Source organism: Microtus pennsylvanicus, chromosome 11, assembly GCF_037038515.1.
Source record: "Microtus pennsylvanicus isolate mMicPen1 chromosome 11, mMicPen1.hap1, whole genome shotgun sequence".
Taxonomy (NCBI): Eukaryota; Metazoa; Chordata; class Mammalia; order Rodentia; family Cricetidae; genus Microtus; species Microtus pennsylvanicus.
The window spans coordinates 77,279,380-77,298,972 of NC_134589.1; the positions used below are offsets into that span (position 1 = coordinate 77,279,380).

General features: G+C 47.8%; 1 protein-coding gene across 1 annotated transcript in view; it reads right to left on the reverse strand.

Moving 5' to 3' along the window:
* Ccnjl (cyclin J like) overlaps positions 1-19,593 on the reverse strand; it is a 59,009-nt gene that overhangs the window by 10,466 nt on the left and 28,950 nt on the right. Inside the window, exon 3 of the mRNA XM_075941295.1 lies at positions 18,593-18,806. Coding sequence (XP_075797410.1) covers positions 18,593-18,806 — 214 coding nt within the window. The remainder of the gene's footprint in view (positions 1-18,592; positions 18,807-19,593) is intronic.

Consider the following 19,593-nt stretch of genomic DNA (forward strand, 5'->3'; position numbering starts at 1 on the left):
AGCTATAGTCAATGTATCCCAGCAACAGAAAGGCCAGCTTGTATTGCTTGGCTAAGGTGGGGACATGGGTTCTCTCTGGTCTAAAGGATTCCCCCTTTCCCTGTGAGGTTCATAAGCAACCTATAAAACCAAGGTGATACCTCGAGACAAAATGTCCTGTTTCCCAACAACTCTGTCTCACTGGCTCAGCATCCATGGGTGAGGCTTTCCTATGGGTGATGATCTCCTATGGGTGATGTTTTCCTATGGGTTAGGCTTTCCTGGTTAAATGGTGACATTGGAGCTGAAATGGCTACTGTACAGATGTTGTCATTGCATACACGGTTTTTTCTTTTAAATTCTTTTCCTAGCCTTAATCTTAACAGTTAACCCATTTGCACACCTGGCTAACTGAGTGGCAACCCCAAGGCTGGTGTACAAAGAGCTAGGTATTGACCGGAAATCCAGCCCATTGGTCTAAACACCCACACTCCCAGAAAGCATTTACTTCTTCTAAGGTAGGGTCTCTTAAACTAGACTAGCCTGGAGCTCACTATGTAGCTCAGGCCTGGCAAGTTTCCTGCCTCAGTCTCCCAAGTGTTGGGATTACAAATGTGAACCACTAGGCCTGGGTTGGCTTAAACTCATTTTAAAGACACTTTGAATGTTTTGTCTGTATGTATATATGTGCATCACACGCATGTCTGGTGCCCTTACAGGTCAGGAGAGAGCATTGGATCCTCTAGAACTAGAATAACCGATGATTGTGAGACACCATGTGGATGATGGGAACTAAACCTAGGTCCTCTGCGAGAGCTGTAGGGTAACAGACTCAACAGAGGCCACCCAGGCACCACGCAGGAACATACCATCCAAGGGAAAAGTACCTAAAGTTCCAAAGGAAATACCTAACATTCCAACCATTGCAGATAGGATCACCTCATGTCCCTTAGCCCAGCACATACCCATTCCGTTTTCACCAGGACACCCTAGATAAATGTCAGCCAATTATGGGTCCTGAGCCTTAGAAATCCCTCACCCCAACATCTGCTATTATAAAAATCCCACCCCAACTGTGCTTTGGGCTCTCTGGTCATGCCAGCGCCTTAGACTCTCCCTGTGAGTTCCAACCTGAAAAAAGGGTTTTTGCTTTTACATATAGGACTTGGTCTCCTTGTTGGTTTTGGGGGGGACTCTGTGGGTCTGAGCATAACAGAGACACAAGTGCTCTTAAGTAAGCAGCTATCTTTCCAGCTCCATTGGCCTAGACTCTGAACATTCTAGGCCACAGTGGCTAGCTTGGCTTTCCTTCCATCCCTTCTCCCCTGGAGGGTGGGAGGCTGGTGAGACAGGATCTTACTACATAGCCTAAGTCTTGAGTTCTTGGCAGTTCTCAGGCATCAGCCTCCTGAATCCTGTGCTTAGGGTGTGTGTGTGTGTGTAGAGAGAGAGAGAGAGAGAGAGAGAGGTCTCTTTCTCTCACACTCTTCCTTCTTTCCTGTGTGTGAGTGTGTGTGTTCAAATGTGTGTACACATGTTGTGGGATATTTGAACTCTGAGTAAAGGTAGATTGCTGTGACTGGTGTAATAAAAAGCTGAACAGCCAATAGTCAGGCAGGAGGTATAGGCAGGATTTCCTGGAAGAAGAAGAGAAGAAGAAATCTAGGGGAGAGAGGGGGAGGGAAGAGAGGCAGAGTTCCCATGGAGACTCGATAGGAGTCAAACACAGACCGGGTGATGTAAAAGCCACGTGGTAGAACATAGATTAGTATAAATGGTGAATTTAAGTTGTAAGAGCTAGTGGGATAAGCCTAAGCTAAGGCCGAGCATTCATAATTAATAAGTCTCTGTGACATTATTTCAGAGGTGGCTGGCTGGACAGAAAAGACTGGTTACACACACGGGTGGGTGTAGAGGCTCAGACAGATACCAGGCATCTACTTCGAACCTGGAACTTGCTCATTAAGCCTGAGTGGCTGGCCAGCAGACTCCAAGGATCCTCTGGTCTCTACCCCTCCATCCCCACAGCGCTGGGATCGCAGCCATGTGCCACAGAATCTCGCTTTTACTCCACACAGTGTGGAAATCTGAAAGCACTGAGTCATCCCCCCAGCCCCAACCTTCCCTTTTAGAAGGGAAGAAAAAAAAAAGACTGTGGTTGCAAACTCAAAACCACATAGCGGGAAATTTACCACTTTAAAATGCGCAGTTCAGTGACATCACACACTTGACAACGGGGCCGTAACCATCACCGCCCCACTTCTCTTGAACCCTGCACCTTGCAAACCTCTCTACTCTGGAAAATTTATGATATAGGAACAAAAGTTAAAAAAAAAACAGGAAGAAGAAAACATGTTGTAACAACCCCTGCGAAGGCAGTACTCAGCTCTTATAGTCAGGATATCTATCTACCTTGCCTCTAAAAGAAAACATTTCTAAGTTTTATTTTATTTTACACATAGGAATGCTTTGTTTGCAGGTATGTATGTATGTGCACCATATGTGTGCTGGTGTCCTCAGAGGTCAGAAGAGGGCATTGGACCCCTTGGATTAGGAGTTATGGGTGGTTATGAGTCACCATGTAGGTGCTGGGAAATGAAACCACGTCCTGTGCAAAAGGAGCCATCTCTCTAGCCCCCTAAAAAAAAATTCCTAAACAAAAACACATAGAATGAGGTTCTGAGAAACTTCAGGTTCCACACAGTCTGTTCATCCCCCCCCACTCTCGGTTTTTCAAGACAGGGCTTCTCTGTAAAACTGCCTTGGCTATCCTGGAACTCACTTTGTAGCTTGGACTGGCCTCAAATTCACAGAGATCCACCTGCCTCTGCCTCCCGAGTGCTGGGATTAAAGGTGTGGCACAGTTCTTTATTAACTGCTGAGGCTGCCCCTCGTTAAGTCCTAGCATTCTCCCGTGGTTGGCAGGATGCTGGGCTCACTGCCCATCTGGTACCCATGCAGGATGCTGGTACCTGCTCCCCATCTCGGTTCTGAGCCTAGGCTCAGAGGAGGCCAAAGTGTCTTGGGCTAAAAAGAAACTGGGTTTCAAAACAGCAACAGCTGGCAGTCCTTTCCGCAAAGGCAACGATTCTGAAACAAGAACCACTTAGCATCAGGAATGCTTTTCTCTTAGAAACAGCTCGCCCCTCATCTGAGAACAAGAACCATAACTGAATCAGGAGTTGGGACTCTGTGGCCACCTGACAAAAGGGTAGCAGCTGGTTGCCCCCCGTCCAGCATGGCGTTGATGAGGGTGATAGGGGAGCTGGATCAGAGGGACAAAACCCTGCCCCATTATCATCCTGGCTTGGCCTCGTGCCAGCGTGGATCCTGACGTCTTTCGAGGTGGATATGAGACATGCCAAGTAGCATGGGTGTCACATGGACAGAGCAATTGTTGCTCTTGCAGAGGGCTTGGGTTGCCAGGTTGTAGCCTTGCCAGCGAGGGTGTGTCCAGGGTCCTAGGAGTAGCAGCCCAAGCTGGTCAGGCTCTCAAGACATCTTTGAGGTATCAATCCTTTTGCTTCTTCTCGGATTCTTCCCTCCTCAGAGGAAAGCGATGTGGTCACCAGAACGGGAGCAACTCAGCCAGCTTTATTTACTGGAACCAGTGATCAGAGAGAAGATCATAGAGGACACTGTCCCCCGAGTCTCACGTCTCTGGCCACACTCTAGGTATCATTGTGTGAATCTCAGCAATTGAGCTGATGGATGCCTCACAGGGCAGGGGAGAGGGTTCAAGAGCTATTCCAGGTTACATAACAGACAAAGGAACTCCTGGCACAAAGGAAGTGGCCATCAGTGGTAGCACCTGCTGCTGGATTATTTACAGAATATGATAGGTATTTTTTTTTTTTGCACCAAACTGGCAACTTTGAGAGTCTTGTCAGTTGGGCACCGATGAACTGCTAGCGTGGCGGCTAACGTCAGAGGGTATTTCCTTACAGGTTCTGAAAAGGGGTGAAATCATCCTAACAATAGGCACCTTCCACTTCAACCCACTGTACAAGTGGTTCTGGGGGCAGAGTGTGGACACTATAACCCCAGCCTTCTTCCTCAGGTATGGCACCGTCCACTCAGCCCAGAGGGTAGAAGTGAAACAGGGGGCAGTGTTGGGTTTGACTCTTCCCCAGATCCATGTCTCCTCAGGGATGGGATTTCCCAGCTGATTAGAGCAAAAGACAGAGTCTGCCCACCAAGCTGGGAGCTTTAGGAGGTGGATACGTGGTTCTCAGCTGCACCCAGCACCACACCTGGCTTTCTTGTATTTATGCAGGATGAAGTCGGGCTGCTTGCTGCCAGGAGGCCAGGGCACACATCCTCCATAAAACACCAGAGCATTGCTTCTGGCCTAAGGACAATACTCAATAGATATCTTTGGTTCTCTTTCATAAATGGTTCCAATGTTTAGAATTGTCTATACCACAAGCATGGACCTCATCCTCATATACATGCTCCCTAAGCAACCCACAGTTTCCGAGGATAACCCTGTGGATGCAGGCTTCCCGTAGGCGTGAGTGTGAGGTCAGCTGCTGCCCCACAAATATTTTCATCTTCGATTTCCTGTATGCTAATGAGCAATTGAATTCTAGAGGCTTTCTAGTGAAGACTGTATGGTCAATAGGATTTAGCTTTTTCTGTGGACACAGAATTTAAATCTGTCACTCATTACCAAGATACTTTCTGTAATGAATGAACCCTTTGGCCCAACTGGAAAACACACACAACCAACCCCAACCTTTTTGGCTTTTTGTAGTTAACCTAGGCAGTTTGCAGAGGAACTTCCTACTCTTCCCCCAAGGGAGGCCCAGCTGGTGTCTTTCCAGGAACTAGGACACAGATGGGGCAGTATGGCTGAAAAGCTGATCAGATGGTAGCCCAGAAACTGCCCGAGGACATCGTCCTTGGGAGAGACTGTGTTAATAGCGCAGAGGTAAGAGGTCAGAGGCTCAGCCATGCCACTTACTGGCGTGTACTCTGGGCTGAGGATCAATCCCTTGGGTCTATGCTTTCTGTTTTGTGGCACGGGAATAACAGAATGAGTCAAGGTGGCACTCTGGGTTAGTGCCCTCAGAACAGTACCTTTCTAGATCCTATGGTAGCCAGAACTAGTCCCATCCTTCATACAGATACAATGGCAGTTAGGTTTCTGGAAGGACCTTGATAAAAAGGGACAGAGAAAGCCAGGGACAAGGGAAGAGAAGGCCCCCTTTACATCAGTGTTTGTTATTCTCTGGGAAAGAAAGGAAGTTGTAATAACCACAGGGTTTGGGGACCAGGCAGCACCCAACACGATGGTCCTGCTGCAGCTGGGTACATCTCTGATCTAAAGATGCTGAAGTTAGGGATTTCCTGGAGGAACAAACTTTTATTACCAGCTGTCCTTGGGGTTTGGAGCCTTGGGTATATCTGTCATAAAGATGGCCTTGGGACCCCTGTCTTTCTGGGCTGCTGCCTCCCTTAGGGAGAAAGAGAAAACTCCCTTCCTTTCCCCTCATCTCTCTTAAAAGCAAAGCCACTCTGTCAATGGCTGTCTCCAGTGTGTGTACACAGCAAGCTGGATAAATAACGCATGAATGGACCTACGGACGGATGGGTGGAGGAACGAGAACGAGCCCATTTCCGAAGGCCTGAATCCGTCCCTGAGTCCAGTTTGGGGAAGAGCCTACAGCGAGGCTCTGAGTGGCTGTTTTCTTCAAGAGGAAATTGTGGAAATGCCTCTCAGGGTTTGTGGTGGCATCAAGCCAGCTGGGTCACACACAGGCTTCCCTTCTCCCTGCGGGGACGTCGCTACCTCAGGATGCAGACACAGGAACGATGACATCACAGGGTAGCCCCAGCCAATCCCTGGTTCCGTTGTGTCCCACTTTATAAGTGACCCAAATAATTCCACTGGCTGGAACCGAGGATTATGGGGCAGGAGCCACTTGTCACGTGCACGGCTGGCACCGGGTGGGGTAAGTGCTTTATGCGGAAGAACAGAGTCCCAGCATGAATGATGCTGAGTAGTTACTGTCCATCCCCGCTTGTGGGCTCTGCCTCTGGACTGGGTCTGAGGGGGCCTCTGCTGGCAGACAGCAAGCCTTCCTAGTTGTAGGGCCGAAGGTGCAGACACCAGAGGTCCTAGATCCTTTGTTCCCCCATCTGCCGGGAGCAGAAAGAAGGAAGAAGAGGGACAACTATGGCCCACTGATTGAGGTTATGAGGGGAGTCACTTCCTGACACAGGAGAGAGTCCTGAGGGCTGAGGCAACCCTCCAGTCAGCGTGGGTCTGTAGCTTAGAAAGCAGAGGATTTGGGAGCTTGCACAACCTGTCTGCTGACCTGGGTAATTTTGGTACTGCCAAGCACAGAGGTCATCGGGTTAAAGGCAAATGCTGCTGTTGTGAGACAAGACCCACCAAGCCATTCCAAGTCATTCACCCGGTCCCCCTTCCTACTAACCTATCTTCCTGGGTGTGTCCTTTTTATACAAGTTATCTATTTCTTGAGCCTTGGTTTCCACCTCTGTTAGGTAGGGAAACACTCACCTCCTTAGGGTTTGTTTTGGGAATTAAATGAATAAAAGCGTATTTAAAAAAAGGAAAACTTTGCATAGCACATAAATCTCAATAAACACTAGCAATTCCATTTCTCATGGCAGATTTCCCCTCCGCCCCCACATTCTGAGGATGGGGACAATACAGTGGAGCTGTCAGACATTTCTATTTTATTTTCTTGTCTTCTAAATTTCCACAAGAGTCAAAGTTCACTCTCCCACAGAGGAAAAACATCTTTAACTCCTCGGAAGACAAGGCCCCGCTGAAGGGATGGCAGACTCCAGAAGTGGCAGAATAAAACTGCCATAGAAGGATCCAGAATGTGAGACTGCTGAGGCCAGGGATATTCTGGCACGAACCTGCTCTGACAAGTGCCCACAAGTCAGGAGACGTCAGATTTTCCTAGAAGAGTCCCAGAAACCCCACCATGCTGGTGACAAAGAGGAGACTTTTCCTGTCTAGACACCAAAATGCTTGTAATTAAAATTAAGACGGGAAAGGGGAAAGGCAACGCACGCTTCCCCAAGTCAATCTTAAAACTCTATGCCGACAGAACAAACACAGCAGTGAGTTCTAATCTCACCACCAGGCCAGCACATTTCCCTTGAGTATGAAATGCTTTTTAACACTGACGAAAACAACCAACCACGTTAGCTAGGTGGTGATTGGTACTGGCGAAAGGGAAGCTGCTGTGGCCAAGGCTCACCATTGAGCTAATGAAACCTGTACTCCACAAACCTGAGCATCCCAGAAAGCTAAGTCAGGGCTCTGATCTAGAAAACTCTCCACATGGTTTTCCCTGGGGAGCACAGCGTGTAACAGACAAGGCCTCCTGGGCCAGTCTTTCCGGATATCAGCAGGAAATAGGAGAATGGGGTTCAGGGAAGGGAGTGGTTTAGTGATGGACATAAGGTAGTCTTGGCGTTAATAAGGGGCACAATGTGGTCAAGATGCCAATATTTGGTGCTAGAGAGATGCCTCAGCAGTTAAGAGTACTGGTTGCCCTTAGAGAACCTGGTTCAATCCTCAGCACCGACACGGTGGCTTTCTGTAACTCTAAGAGATCTGATGCCTTCTTTAAGACAATTTTTCAAAAGACTTTTTATTCATTCATTCATTCATTTAATGGGTGTTTTGTCTCCATGTATATATATGGCTGTGAGGCGCCATGTGGGTGCTGAGAGTCAAACTTGCGTCCTCTACAAGAGCAAGTTCTTTTAACCACTGAGCCATCTCTCTAGCCCCCTGATTCTGTTTTTTAACCTCCATGAGCACAGCAACACATGGCACACAGATATACAAGTGGGCAAAAAAAACCTCATACATAAAATAATAATAATAATATTTTAAAAGATGCAAATATTCACCACAGAGGGACTTTATAGCTGAACCTCGCTCCTACCAGTCCTCAGGTAGCACGGCACACAGAGGGGGCGCCTGACTCCAGCTTTCTGGTACTCTTCCTGCTCATGATGCATGCTGCTTATTCCCTTTACGGCAAGGACACATTGTTCTCTTAGAAGGGCTTGCTCTTAGAGCACGTCCCAAGATCTGTTGGTAATGCAGGCCTAAGCCTGCATCTTGAGGAGCATTTTCCCAATGATGAGCAACTTGAAGATAGGGGCTCAGTGTACCCGCCAAGCAGGTACTCAGGGACAGGGTGAGCAGTCTTCATCTAGGGTTACTGTGAACATTACTTCTATTACATAGCACCTCTCTAGAGTCTACATCGTCCCTAATAGAACGGGGATGGGGGGTGGGGGGCAGTCTAACACCTGTGTGGGGTGAGAGCTACTCAACAACGAATATTCAATCAGTTGAAATCTAAAACTTCTGAGGGGAGCAGGGGAGGGGGGGCGCGCTACAGATTCTCAGAACCCCAGTTCTGGGACAAACAAGTCTGGGCTCTAACCTGCTAAGGCATTTTGTACAATTTTAAGAGCTTCTGGCCCAGTCATCTGTCTGACAAGCAGCTCTCAAATAAAATCCCTCCCCCGACAAAGCTCCAAGCCTGCCAGCAGGCAGAGATGAGAATGGCAAATGGAAAAAGCACCATGCCCCCTGATATCATGTTTGAGCCGGTGCTGCGACCCCCTCGGCACAGCTCTCAGCAGAGAGGCCACCTCTTCCAGGTTATCTGGCCACCACAAAATGCCACTGCTGAGAAGTGGAGCCCCCAATCCTGTAGCAGCTCTGGGTGGCCCTGGGGAAGGGAAAAATAGAAGACCCCCTGTAATCCAATCTCTAAAATGCTGAGCCTTCCGCAAATGACCCCCACAACAAGACAAAGGAAATGGGGGTGTTCCTGGTTGCTTTTCCACGAGCTATGAGGAAATAGCAAATCATTCCCTGTATTTCTGGGGTCTGTTTTCCTTAAGGACTAGGGTTTGACTCTAGTAAGAACTTTCACACCTTGCCAGAACCCTTGAAAAAGATCACCTGGAAAAATCCCCCCCTTTGCTTCTGATGCCTGCAATGACAGCCTCGGAGACGTCTCAAACATTCTTAGCTCCAACATTCTTAGCTCCGGGGTGGGGGCGGGGAAAGCTGTTGCGCTCAGCCTCCCTCGGCTTAGTTCTTCCCTGCTTACCACAAGGGATTAAGACCACTTTCAAGTTTCTGAAATTTTCAGCAAGATCTCTGAAGGGTAGCCCCCTCCCATTCCGTTGCTGGAGCAGCAGTTCTGGCAGAGGTAACAGTTACTGACTGATCAAAGCAGGGGCGGGGTGCGCGGGTGGGAGGGACACCGGGTAGTGTGATGGTGATTTCCTGGGAGAAAGCCAGGCTTTCCCTATAATCTCCTGAGACCCTTGTGCAGGAGCCTGGCGGGCATCAGCCTTCACTGGCTTCTACCTGAAGAGACAGGACTATTGATTTTGGCTTTAAGATGCATCCAAAGCAACCAGCACCCTTCTATTCCTTCTCTGAACATCCACAGACAGGACAAGGATCATGTGCAAAAAGGCTATGCTCTCTCCCACAGAGGGCCAGCCACCAGAGCACCGGTGAAAGCCAGGGACAGGCAGGCACACCAGTCAGTTTTGACAATTTATTGCTTAGGTGGAGACTTTTATGGATGGGAATGGTACATGCTTACGACCCTAGCACTTGGAAAGAGGAAGCAGGGGGTGGAGAGTCTGAAGTCAGCCTGGGCTATAGAACAAATTCTAAGGTAGTCTGTTCAACAGGGGAAAAAATTCCTCAAAAGAACAAACAAGAAAAGATCACCTAGACCTTGTTCCCTGCCTCACTGCATACCTACCTTACACACACACACACACACACACACACACACACACACACACACACACGGTTTTGGGAGAGTAGAGTTTTCCTGTGTGGCTTTGGATATCCTGGAACACTGTAGACCAGGCTGGCCTTGAACTCAGAGATCTACCTGCCTCGGCCCCCTGAATGTCGGGACTAAAGGTGTGTACCACTGTGCAGCTGCCAATAGATTTTTTAAGGCTTTTTATTTTATGAATATGAGTGTTTGCCTCCATGCACGTAAGAATACGATGTATGTGCAGTGCCAGAATACGGCATCAGATCCCCCTGGAACTAGAGTTATAGAAATTATGACCTGCCATGTCAGTTCTAGGAGCCAAACCTAGGTCCTCTGCAAGAGCAGCAAGTGCTCTTAACAGCTGAGCCACCACTTTAGTACCCTCTGCCAAAGTTCAAAAAGTACATACGTATGTACATACGTGTGTGTGTGTGTGTGTGTGTTGGTGGTGGTGTTGGAGATTGAACCAGGGGCCTCACACACAGTAGGCAAATACTGTCCCGTGAAGCTACGTCTCCAGTCCCTCACTTGCCCTATGGCAAAAACATTCCACTTGTGGGACAGGACTTCCTCTTACAGACTCAGGTAGGTATGCAGTGAGGCAGGGAACAAGACAGTGGCTATCTGGATGCACACAGCAGGGGGGAAAGTGGATGCCTACTTCAAGTGCCACCAGTGCAGATATCATTAGATAAATGCCTCTCACAAAATGGGGAACTGTAGACAACAAAGAGCAAAGATCATCTCTGACAGACCGAAGAAAGTACTTTGTGAAAGGACCCATTCAGGTATTATCTATCTACTTATTTGTCTGCCTGTCTATCTTATCTATCTATCTATCTATCTATCTATCTATCTATCTATCTATCTATCATCTATCTATCTATCATCTATCTATCTATCCGATATTATGTGGGGGCACAAGTGCACATGCACAACTGTGACATGTGACATCAGTTCTTCCCTTCCACCCTTATGTGGGAAACAAACTCAGGTCATGGGACTTTTTACAAAGTGCTTTTCCCTGCTGAGCCATCTCTCAGGCCCCAGTTACGTGTTTTTATCCTGCTTGGTTTTGTTCCTTGTGATGGTCATAGGCTATAAAGTCACCTTGAACACTGAACCATTCATTGCCTTTAGGGGGAAGAAATGGGGGTGAGGTCCCCAGGAGCCTCTGACAGCCACACGTCACCAGTCGGTCTACATACATACATAGCGTATGTAACTTTGAAGGGTTTATTTCCATTTAACATGCTGTATTGATGATTCATTAACACCAAACTCAGGGCAAGAAGCACATTGAACACCTATCCAGGAAAGACAGGCACCTTCTCAGAGAGGCAGGACACAGTTTTCCTGAGCACAGAAAACAGGACAATAGCCTTGCAGGAAGAGGTATGGGGGGCACCTGAAGTGGCAGGGCCACCAATAAAACTGTGAGGAAACACAGCCTCAACCGGAACACAGGAGAAGGCTTGTTTACCACGGGAGAGATGAGACAAAGGTAGAGCTCCTCCCCTTTCCACCTCGGCTGGGAAAACACAGAAAGGGCAATCAGCAACTTCCATTGCTCCGCCCACAGGCATGGATGAAAGCAGCAGCAGAGGTTTTTGCTTAATTTTTTTTAAATGAAGGACTGGGAATGAACCTCAGGCGAAAAGTGTTTCTCTAGCACACACAAGGTCTTGTGTGCAATTCCCCAGCACCAGAGGTGGAGGGGAGAGAGGGTGCAGTTAGACAAATCCATGAGCCTTAAGTGCAGAATCATCTAATCATGGGGAGCAGCTAGCTGACTGTGTAACAGCATAGACATAGCACATTTCCACAAAAATATACCAGATCAATTTGACACAGAAGCCTTCCAGAGGTTTCCTTCCTGTCTAGAATGGTGGAAAGTGATTTTATTTTATTCTTTGGATCTCATTTCTAACTGATAAAGGATTTCTAATTTTTAAAGACCTGTACTGAGGAGATGAGCCCCTGTGCAGGTGAGCTACAAGCGACAGGCTCACTCAGGACTAAGGGACCCTGCCTAAGAAAGGACCCCATCCAGACAGGGATGCGCTGTCCTGACAGAGATCTCATGGCTACCTCCCACTCTTCCAGGGAGGTTTAGGGACTGACTTGAAAGCCAGGAAAGAACTCAGCCTCACCTAAAAACTAAGGCTGGGGCTGAGGAAATGGCCAGAGGGTAAAAGTATTTGCTGCCAAGCCGGGTGACCTGAGTTTGATCCCCAGGAATCAGGATAAAAGGAGAAAACTGATCCTTCTCTGAATTGTCCTCTGACCTCCACAGGCACAGTATAGAATGGGAATCTCTGTGTCTCTCACCCTTCCTCCCTCCCTCCCTCCCTCCCTCCCTCCCTCCCTCCCCCCCCCCCCTCTCTCTCTCTCTCACACACACACACACACACACACACACACACACACACACACACGCAGTCAGAACATGACCCTAAGAGGCAGAAGTACCATCATCCCACTACCCCCACCTTCCACGGCTTTCCAGACCTGAGGCGGTCGGCCAGGAGCCATAGGCTTCCAGCACACAGGCAACCACTCAGCAATGAGCACTGTTTTCCCAGGGAGGGTGTGGGGGCTGAAAGCAGCCATGGAAGGCAACAGAAGTCTGTGGAGACAAAGCCCGTGGGGTTAAGATGAATGAGGGGAAAGAATGGAGAGACAGGCCCTGGCATGGCAGTCGCTGCATTCACTGGGAGTTTATGATGGCATGATAAACTATGGCTGTCTTCCTGCTAGGAATTGAGAGTAGTTTCCCTCTCCCCACCAATTATAAAGACACACCAAGCTCACCTAGGTCAGAAAGAATACAAACCAATTTGTGGGTATAGACTGCGAGTACAGGGGAAAGTACATTTTGTATATATAATTAAAAATATTTATTTTATCTTATTTTTTTTTTTGGATTTTTCGAGACAGGGTTTCTCTGTAGCTTTTGGTTCCTGTCCTGGAACTAGCTCTTGTAGACCAGGCTGGCCTTGAACTCACAGAGATCCGTCTGCCTCTGCCTCCCAAGTGCTGGGATTAAAGGCGTGCGCCACCACCGCCCGGCTATAATTAAAAATATTAAATAATATTGCATATGGGTACACATGTGTGTTCACAATGCGTATATGTAAGTATGCAAGCCATGGTACACATGTAATGGTCACACAGGACAACTTAGTGGAGTACATTATCTACATTAACGTCTGAGGTTCACGAACTCAGGCTGCTGGGCTCAAGCTGCAGGCACATTTACCCACTTAGCCATCGCACCAATTTTGAAAACTGTAGATTTTCAAAAATTATTTTTTTAAATGGTAGAAACATGTTTCATGTTCTTTTGTAGCTTTAGGCCTAACATTTAAGGCCATGGGATCTTGACAAAAAGGCCATTCTGGCCTCTCTGGTTTTCTCTCCCTCCGGTTCCTGTCCAGGGCTAAGGATTCAACAGCTTTGTTACTTTTTTTTTCTCTTTTTGGCTTTTTGAGACAGGGTTTCACTATACAGCCTTGGATGTCCTGGAACTCCCTCTGCAGACCAGGTTGGTTTTGAACTCAGAGATCTGCCTGCCTCTGCTTCCCACGTATCACGATTAATGGCTGAGCCACCACCATCCAGCTCTGTCTAGTTTTTCGAATCAGCTCCAGGTGACTACAGGGTCTCAACTCAGACTTAACACATGATCTGGAAAAGGGGTTTAACTGAGACCCGTGCCTGAATGCTCAGAGCAGAAGCACAAACGAGAAAACTACACAGTGATCAGTGAGCAGAGGACTGGGTAAACAGACCGTGTCATCCACGATGGATGAGTCGGTGGAAGATCTGATACACGCTACATCACGGACACAGGGAAACCACTGCTCACGCACTGTATGAGCCTTCCTACATGAGAAGCCAGAATACACAAACCAGACAGCTAGAAGGCAACCGAGTGGTTGCCAAGGCTGGGGTGGAAAGGAAAGGGAAGTGCCTGTCTCTCAGAACAAGTGCTTCATCACTGAGCTACATCCACGGCCCTCTTTTTTGTTTTTATTTTTTTGAGACAGGGTTTCACTAAGTTACCCAGGCTGTAGCCCAGGCCAGCCTTGAATCTACCTAACCCTCCAGAATTTTTCTCTCTTTTTTCTTTCTCTTTCTTTCTTTCTTTCTTTCTTTCTTTCTTTCTTTCTTTCTTTCTTTCTTTCTTTCTTCTTTTCATCCTTTCTTTTTTTCCTAGTTTTTCAAGATAGGGTTTTTCTGTATCCTTGGCTGTCCGGGAACTCACTCTGTGTACCAGGCTGGCCTCTAACTCACAGAAATCCTTCTGCCTCCTCCTTCCGAGTGCTGGGATTAAAAGTGTGCACCACCACCGCCCAGCTGGGATTACTTTTAAAGTGATAAAAAATGTTCTAGAGTGAGACAGAGTGACAGCTGCACACTAGATGGCATGGATCTACTAAATGCCACTGAATTATTAAACGCCATTGAATTATTAAATGCCATTGAATTGTACTCTTTAAAACGGTTAAACTGCTGAATTTACACGATACTATAAGACAACCCAAAAAACAAGCCGTGTGACTTTGGGGTAAGTTACACTGCCTCTCTGAACCTAAAATCGCAGGCATATGACATCATGACCATACATGCTGGTTGGATGGACTGGTTGGTGGGCCTACGGAAAGAGACCAGGACAGAAATGAAGCAGGGACCGGCCATCCTGTCATAGGATGTCCTGAAGCAACTCACCTGAAGTTTGCAAGTTTCCATGTTGTCGTATAATCCTTTTAATTAAGTAACAAAAACACCAAAAAGAACAGTTGAAGGACAGAAGATGGGTAAGGTGAAAGATTAAAAAGAGGGTGGCTCTATTAAATAGTACGTTTACTGTTTTGTTCTTGTTATTGAGATAGGGTCTCACTGTGCAGCCCCGGCTGGCTTAGAACTTACTCTGTAGATCAAGCTGGCCTTGAACTCACAGAGATCTGCCTTCCCCTGCCTCCACCACCACCCCAGTGCTGGGACTAAAGATGTGCCTCCCCATGATGTTTACTGTTTTGTTTTGATTTTGTTGTTTGATTGAGGGTGGAGCCCAGGGCTTTGCATATGCTGGGTAAGTTCTCCACTGTCAAACTCTACCCCAGTCCTGTATGATACTTCTGTGTCTATCCTGTGTGGAGGTAGGAGACACAATTAACTTCGTCATAGAGACTAAGGGGCCTCTTTGCCATAGGCTGGCTACCTGATTACCTAAGGTTCTGCTTGTTTTGTGAGAGCTGTGGGACCCAAGGCAGAAAGAGAAGTTTCATCTATGCAAAAGCCCTTATTTGGAAACAGTGTTATAAACCTCAGAATTTGGAGTTGGGGAGATGACTCAGCCAGTTAAGAGTACTAAGGATGGATCCCCTGCACCCGTGCACAATGCTGCAGGAGGCTGTGTGTGCCTATAATTCCAGTGCTGTGGGGCTGGAGACAGGAGGATCCCTGGCCAGCTAGCCTAGTCAAATTGGCAAGCTCCTGGTTTGGTGAGAGACTCTATCTCAAAACATAAACTACAAGCCGGGCGGTGGTGGCGCACGCCTTTAATCCCAGCACTCGGGAGGCAGAGGCAGGAGGATCTCTGTGAGTTTGAGACCAGCCTGGTCTACAAGAGCTAAGCTAGTTCCAGGACAGGCTCCAAAACCACAGAGAAACCCTGTCTCAAAAAAAAAACCCACAAAAAAATAAATAAATAAAATAAACTACAGAGCAACCAAAGAGGACACCTGAAGTCGACCTCTGGCCTCCACAGGCAGGTGCACTCATGTGCACACGCACATGCACACAAACAAATATGGATATACCTACACATAAAACCTGAGAACCTGGGGCAGTTAGGTTCCCATCACCCAAATTAGATGAGGAGATCCAAGCCTCTAGCCTCCATGGACACCCGTATTCCCGTTCAGATAAACACACACACAGACACACACACACACACAGAGTAAAAATAAATCTTTTTAAAAAAGCAAAATCCCTTTAGATTCACAGGTGGGGACAGCGATGCCAGGTTTCCTTATCTCAGTAATTTGATACCGAACCAGTAGAACTTCAAGTTTCCCCAGACAAGGTGACCGACCCCACCTACCCTGCGGCTGACAGTGAGCCCAGGAAAGGGAGAAGGGGCGAATAGGATTTCAGGCTGTCCTTGAGCCCTGGAACATATGGCAGGTGTTCTGAGAACTCCGTTTCTGCCTCCCCAGGCTGGCTGAGGCCCATCAACATGTGGGTGGGGGAGTCTGCCTCTCCATCTGGAAGGCCCTCTTCCTCCACCACGGCGACAGCAGCACAATGGGGACCCCAGTGTGAGCTCCCCAGACAGATGCTGGGGGAGAACTCACAGCCCCAAGGAAATCTAAGTCTCCTGCCCCCAGTAGGCCTCGCTGCAGTCCACAGATCACAGAAGCAGCAGGCCAAAGGCCATGATGTGTCTGTAACACGATGCCTGCTCTGCCCGTCTCTGATGGAGATGGCTCACCGGCCTCTGCATCTCTTCCTGAGGTGATAAGATGCTTACAAAAGGCCGGGCTCTGAGCAAAATTAGCTCCCACTGATAACTTGCAAATTCTAGCTGGTCCAGATTAGAGACAACCTTACAATAGGGCGGAGGTCCTAGGTGACAATAAGACAGGGTTTGGGAAACTTGAAATTCACTCTCCTGCCAGGCAGGGTGGCGTATGCCTGTAATTCTGATGCTTTGGAGAATCACAACGTTTGAGGGCAGCCTGATCTCTACAGGGACTTCCAGATTCACTACGGTTACAAAGCAAGATCCTGTCTCATAAATAAATAAATAAAAATCAACCAACCATCTAGCCAACCAGTCAATCAACCAAGCAAACAAATAAATAAAATTCCAAAACTGCTGTGTGTGTGCGCACATGCGTGCGTGCGTGCGAGCATGTGTGTTTAACAGAGTGACGGTGACCACGGGGCTTAGAGCAGTGTGCCAAGAACAGAGAAAACCACAGCAGCTTGTGGGTGCCACCCTCCTAACAATAGGAAATATTCAATAACCTAGGGTAGTAACACAGCATGGAGGAGAACATAAAACCTGATTTAAGTCAAGGGTAAACATATTGATATTAGATGCCAAGAAAATGTTCTTAATGGCAGCTGGCTAGCTTAAGACCGGGATTTCACGAACATTCTACTCCCTAACACTAAGGACAGTACAGAGAAGAAGAATCTCAGTTCCCGAGGGATGCCTAAGTTTCGTTCCTTTAGCTGTTTCCACAAATGCTCTTATGAGGACTTATGATGTGCCAAGCTCTCTTCCCTCTCTGGAACTCTCTGTATGTAGTGTTTGTGTGTGTATAGGCACATATGTGACAATATGCCATGAAGGTTAGAGGTTGACATTAGATGTCTTCTAGATTGTTCTCCACCTTATCTACTGAAACAGGATCTCTCACTTGAACCCATAGCTAGTCTAACTAGTCAGTTTGCCTTGCAGACACCATCTCAACCTCCCGAGTGCCGGGATTATAGGCGGGTTGTCGCATTCGCCTGGCATTTATGTGGCTGAAGACTCAAACTGACAGCAAGCACTTTACCCACTGGGCCATTTCTCCATCCCTAGTGGGTGTTAATTCCAAGTACCCAATCCTGTGTCTCTATATATCTCTGACCTCGGCTGTGGTGAAAGGGGCGGGTGGCCTAAGTTCACAAATGCAGCGAGAAGCAATGAAGGCAGAGGTCTGTGATGGGACAGGGGTCCCCAGTGTGACTGCCATCCAGGCAGTGATGAGGAGAAAGACACACATCCAGAGGGGAAAGAATCTGAGGTCTGGCCATTGGACGGAAGCTCTTGGTCTATCACAGAGCAGTTTTAGGTGGCAAGGTGACATAGGAGACCTGTGTGGTCAGGAGCTTCTCTAAGCTGCAGTGATCCTCACCAAGAAGGACAGATGGCCGGAGATCTGCTGTTTTCAGTGAGGCTTCTTTGGAAGGTATAGACTGCACAAGGAATGTGCTCAGGCCCGGTGACTACATTGTGGATCCAACTTTGGTCCAAAACAAGCAGTTCCATCTTTAGACCCCTCTAAAAATAGTGAATGCGAGGGCCCATTCAAAGTCCTCGTGGAAAGAAGCAGGAGACATGAGGTCAAGGGCGCAGGCACCAAGCAGCTACGGTCTCAAATACTGTTTGTCATATACTAGTTGGGCAGCCCCAAACAAGTTTTGAAGCTTCTCTGAGCCGTGATAACATCAGGTACCAAGACTGTCTGTCTTCTAAAGTCACTGTGTAGATTCATTAAGATCGAACTGTGAATATCCTTATTTACTGGGGAATAATTCTTTTGTATACTGTGAGATGTTTTACTCTCACTGGTTTAATAAAAAGCCAAATGGCCAATAGCTAGGTAGAAAGAGGTTAGGTGGGAGAGCCAGACTGTGAGAAGAAGGGGGAAGCTGGGGAGGAGAGGGGTGAAGTCACCAGTCAGACACAGAGGGAGCAGGAGATGAACAAGCTGCGCTGAAAAATGATACCACCACGTGGTAGAACATAGATAAGAAATATGGGTTAAGTTGTAAGAGCTGATTAGTAATCCGCCTAAGCTATCGGCGGAGCATTTATAATTAATAAGTCTCTGTATGGTTATTTGGGCACTGGCTGGTGGGAGAAAACCCCACCTATACTTATTAGTTTCTCTGGTATGGTATAGACACAAAGCCATCAAATGATGCACACAGAAGCCATGGAAAGCTTGTAGAAATAAGCAGCAACTCAGCTGGCCACCGAAGGAAGTGTTTCTACTTACTAGCCAGCAGGAGGCAGGAGACAGCCACAGTATACAGCTGCTTGGAGGTGGTGACGTTGTACTGGTCCATGAAGTGGTCCAGCAGGTAGATGGCCAGGTGCCGGGCTGAGGGGCAGAGATGGCAGTGTCTGCTCAGCAGGGTCAGAATGTCTACAAAGAAGCGACGGCTCTTCAGGAGCGGGGAGTGGGCACGGAAGGTAGGCAGCTTCAGTTCCTGGAGGAAGGCAAACAGAAAAAGGTGAAGGGCTTGTGACCCAAAGCCTGCCTGTGGACTGGCAGGGGTGGGCAGCGATTGCCTCTACATTCCTACCGTTTTAGATCTCAAGTGATGGTGCTTGTGTTCTAGAAACCCTAGACCAATTCCCATCCACCCTCCCGAAGCACAGGCCCTTACGACCATTGTGATGACAGAGAATCAGGCATTTCCCCAAGGAATGTGCTGTTCATGTCCTTAGAGCAACAAAAGAATGGAGGCCTGGAGGTAGTGACCCACATCCAAATTCCGGTTCTTCAGAACAGCTGAGTCACTTCTCTTCCTTTGTTTCTTCTTTAGGAGCTGGGATTTAATGAGAAGCTATGGCGGGTGTCTAGCACACAGGAACCTCTCAGGGTTCTCTGGTAATTCCCTCCATCCCTAGGACTGTGAATGACTGCTTTCCCCCATTTGGGAAAAAAACAAAACCAAGACAAAACTAAAAGGTGTTGTTGGGCATGACTGTAATTCCTGTACCCAAGAGGCAGAGGCAGGGGACAGCTGAAAGTTTGAAGCCAGCCTGGTCTACACAGTGAGTTCTAGACAGCCAAGGGCATACAACAAGGACATGACTCAGGAAACAAACAAATAGATGTGAACGAATAGTCCAATGACTAGCAAGTCCTGTCTACCGTGACCACTCATGGTGGATATTTTGCCTTCTGTCTCCACTGTCAGTTTCTCACTGCAGGTTCTGAACACCAACATTCTCCTCTCGCAAGGTAGCATCTATTTTGTAATCTCTGCC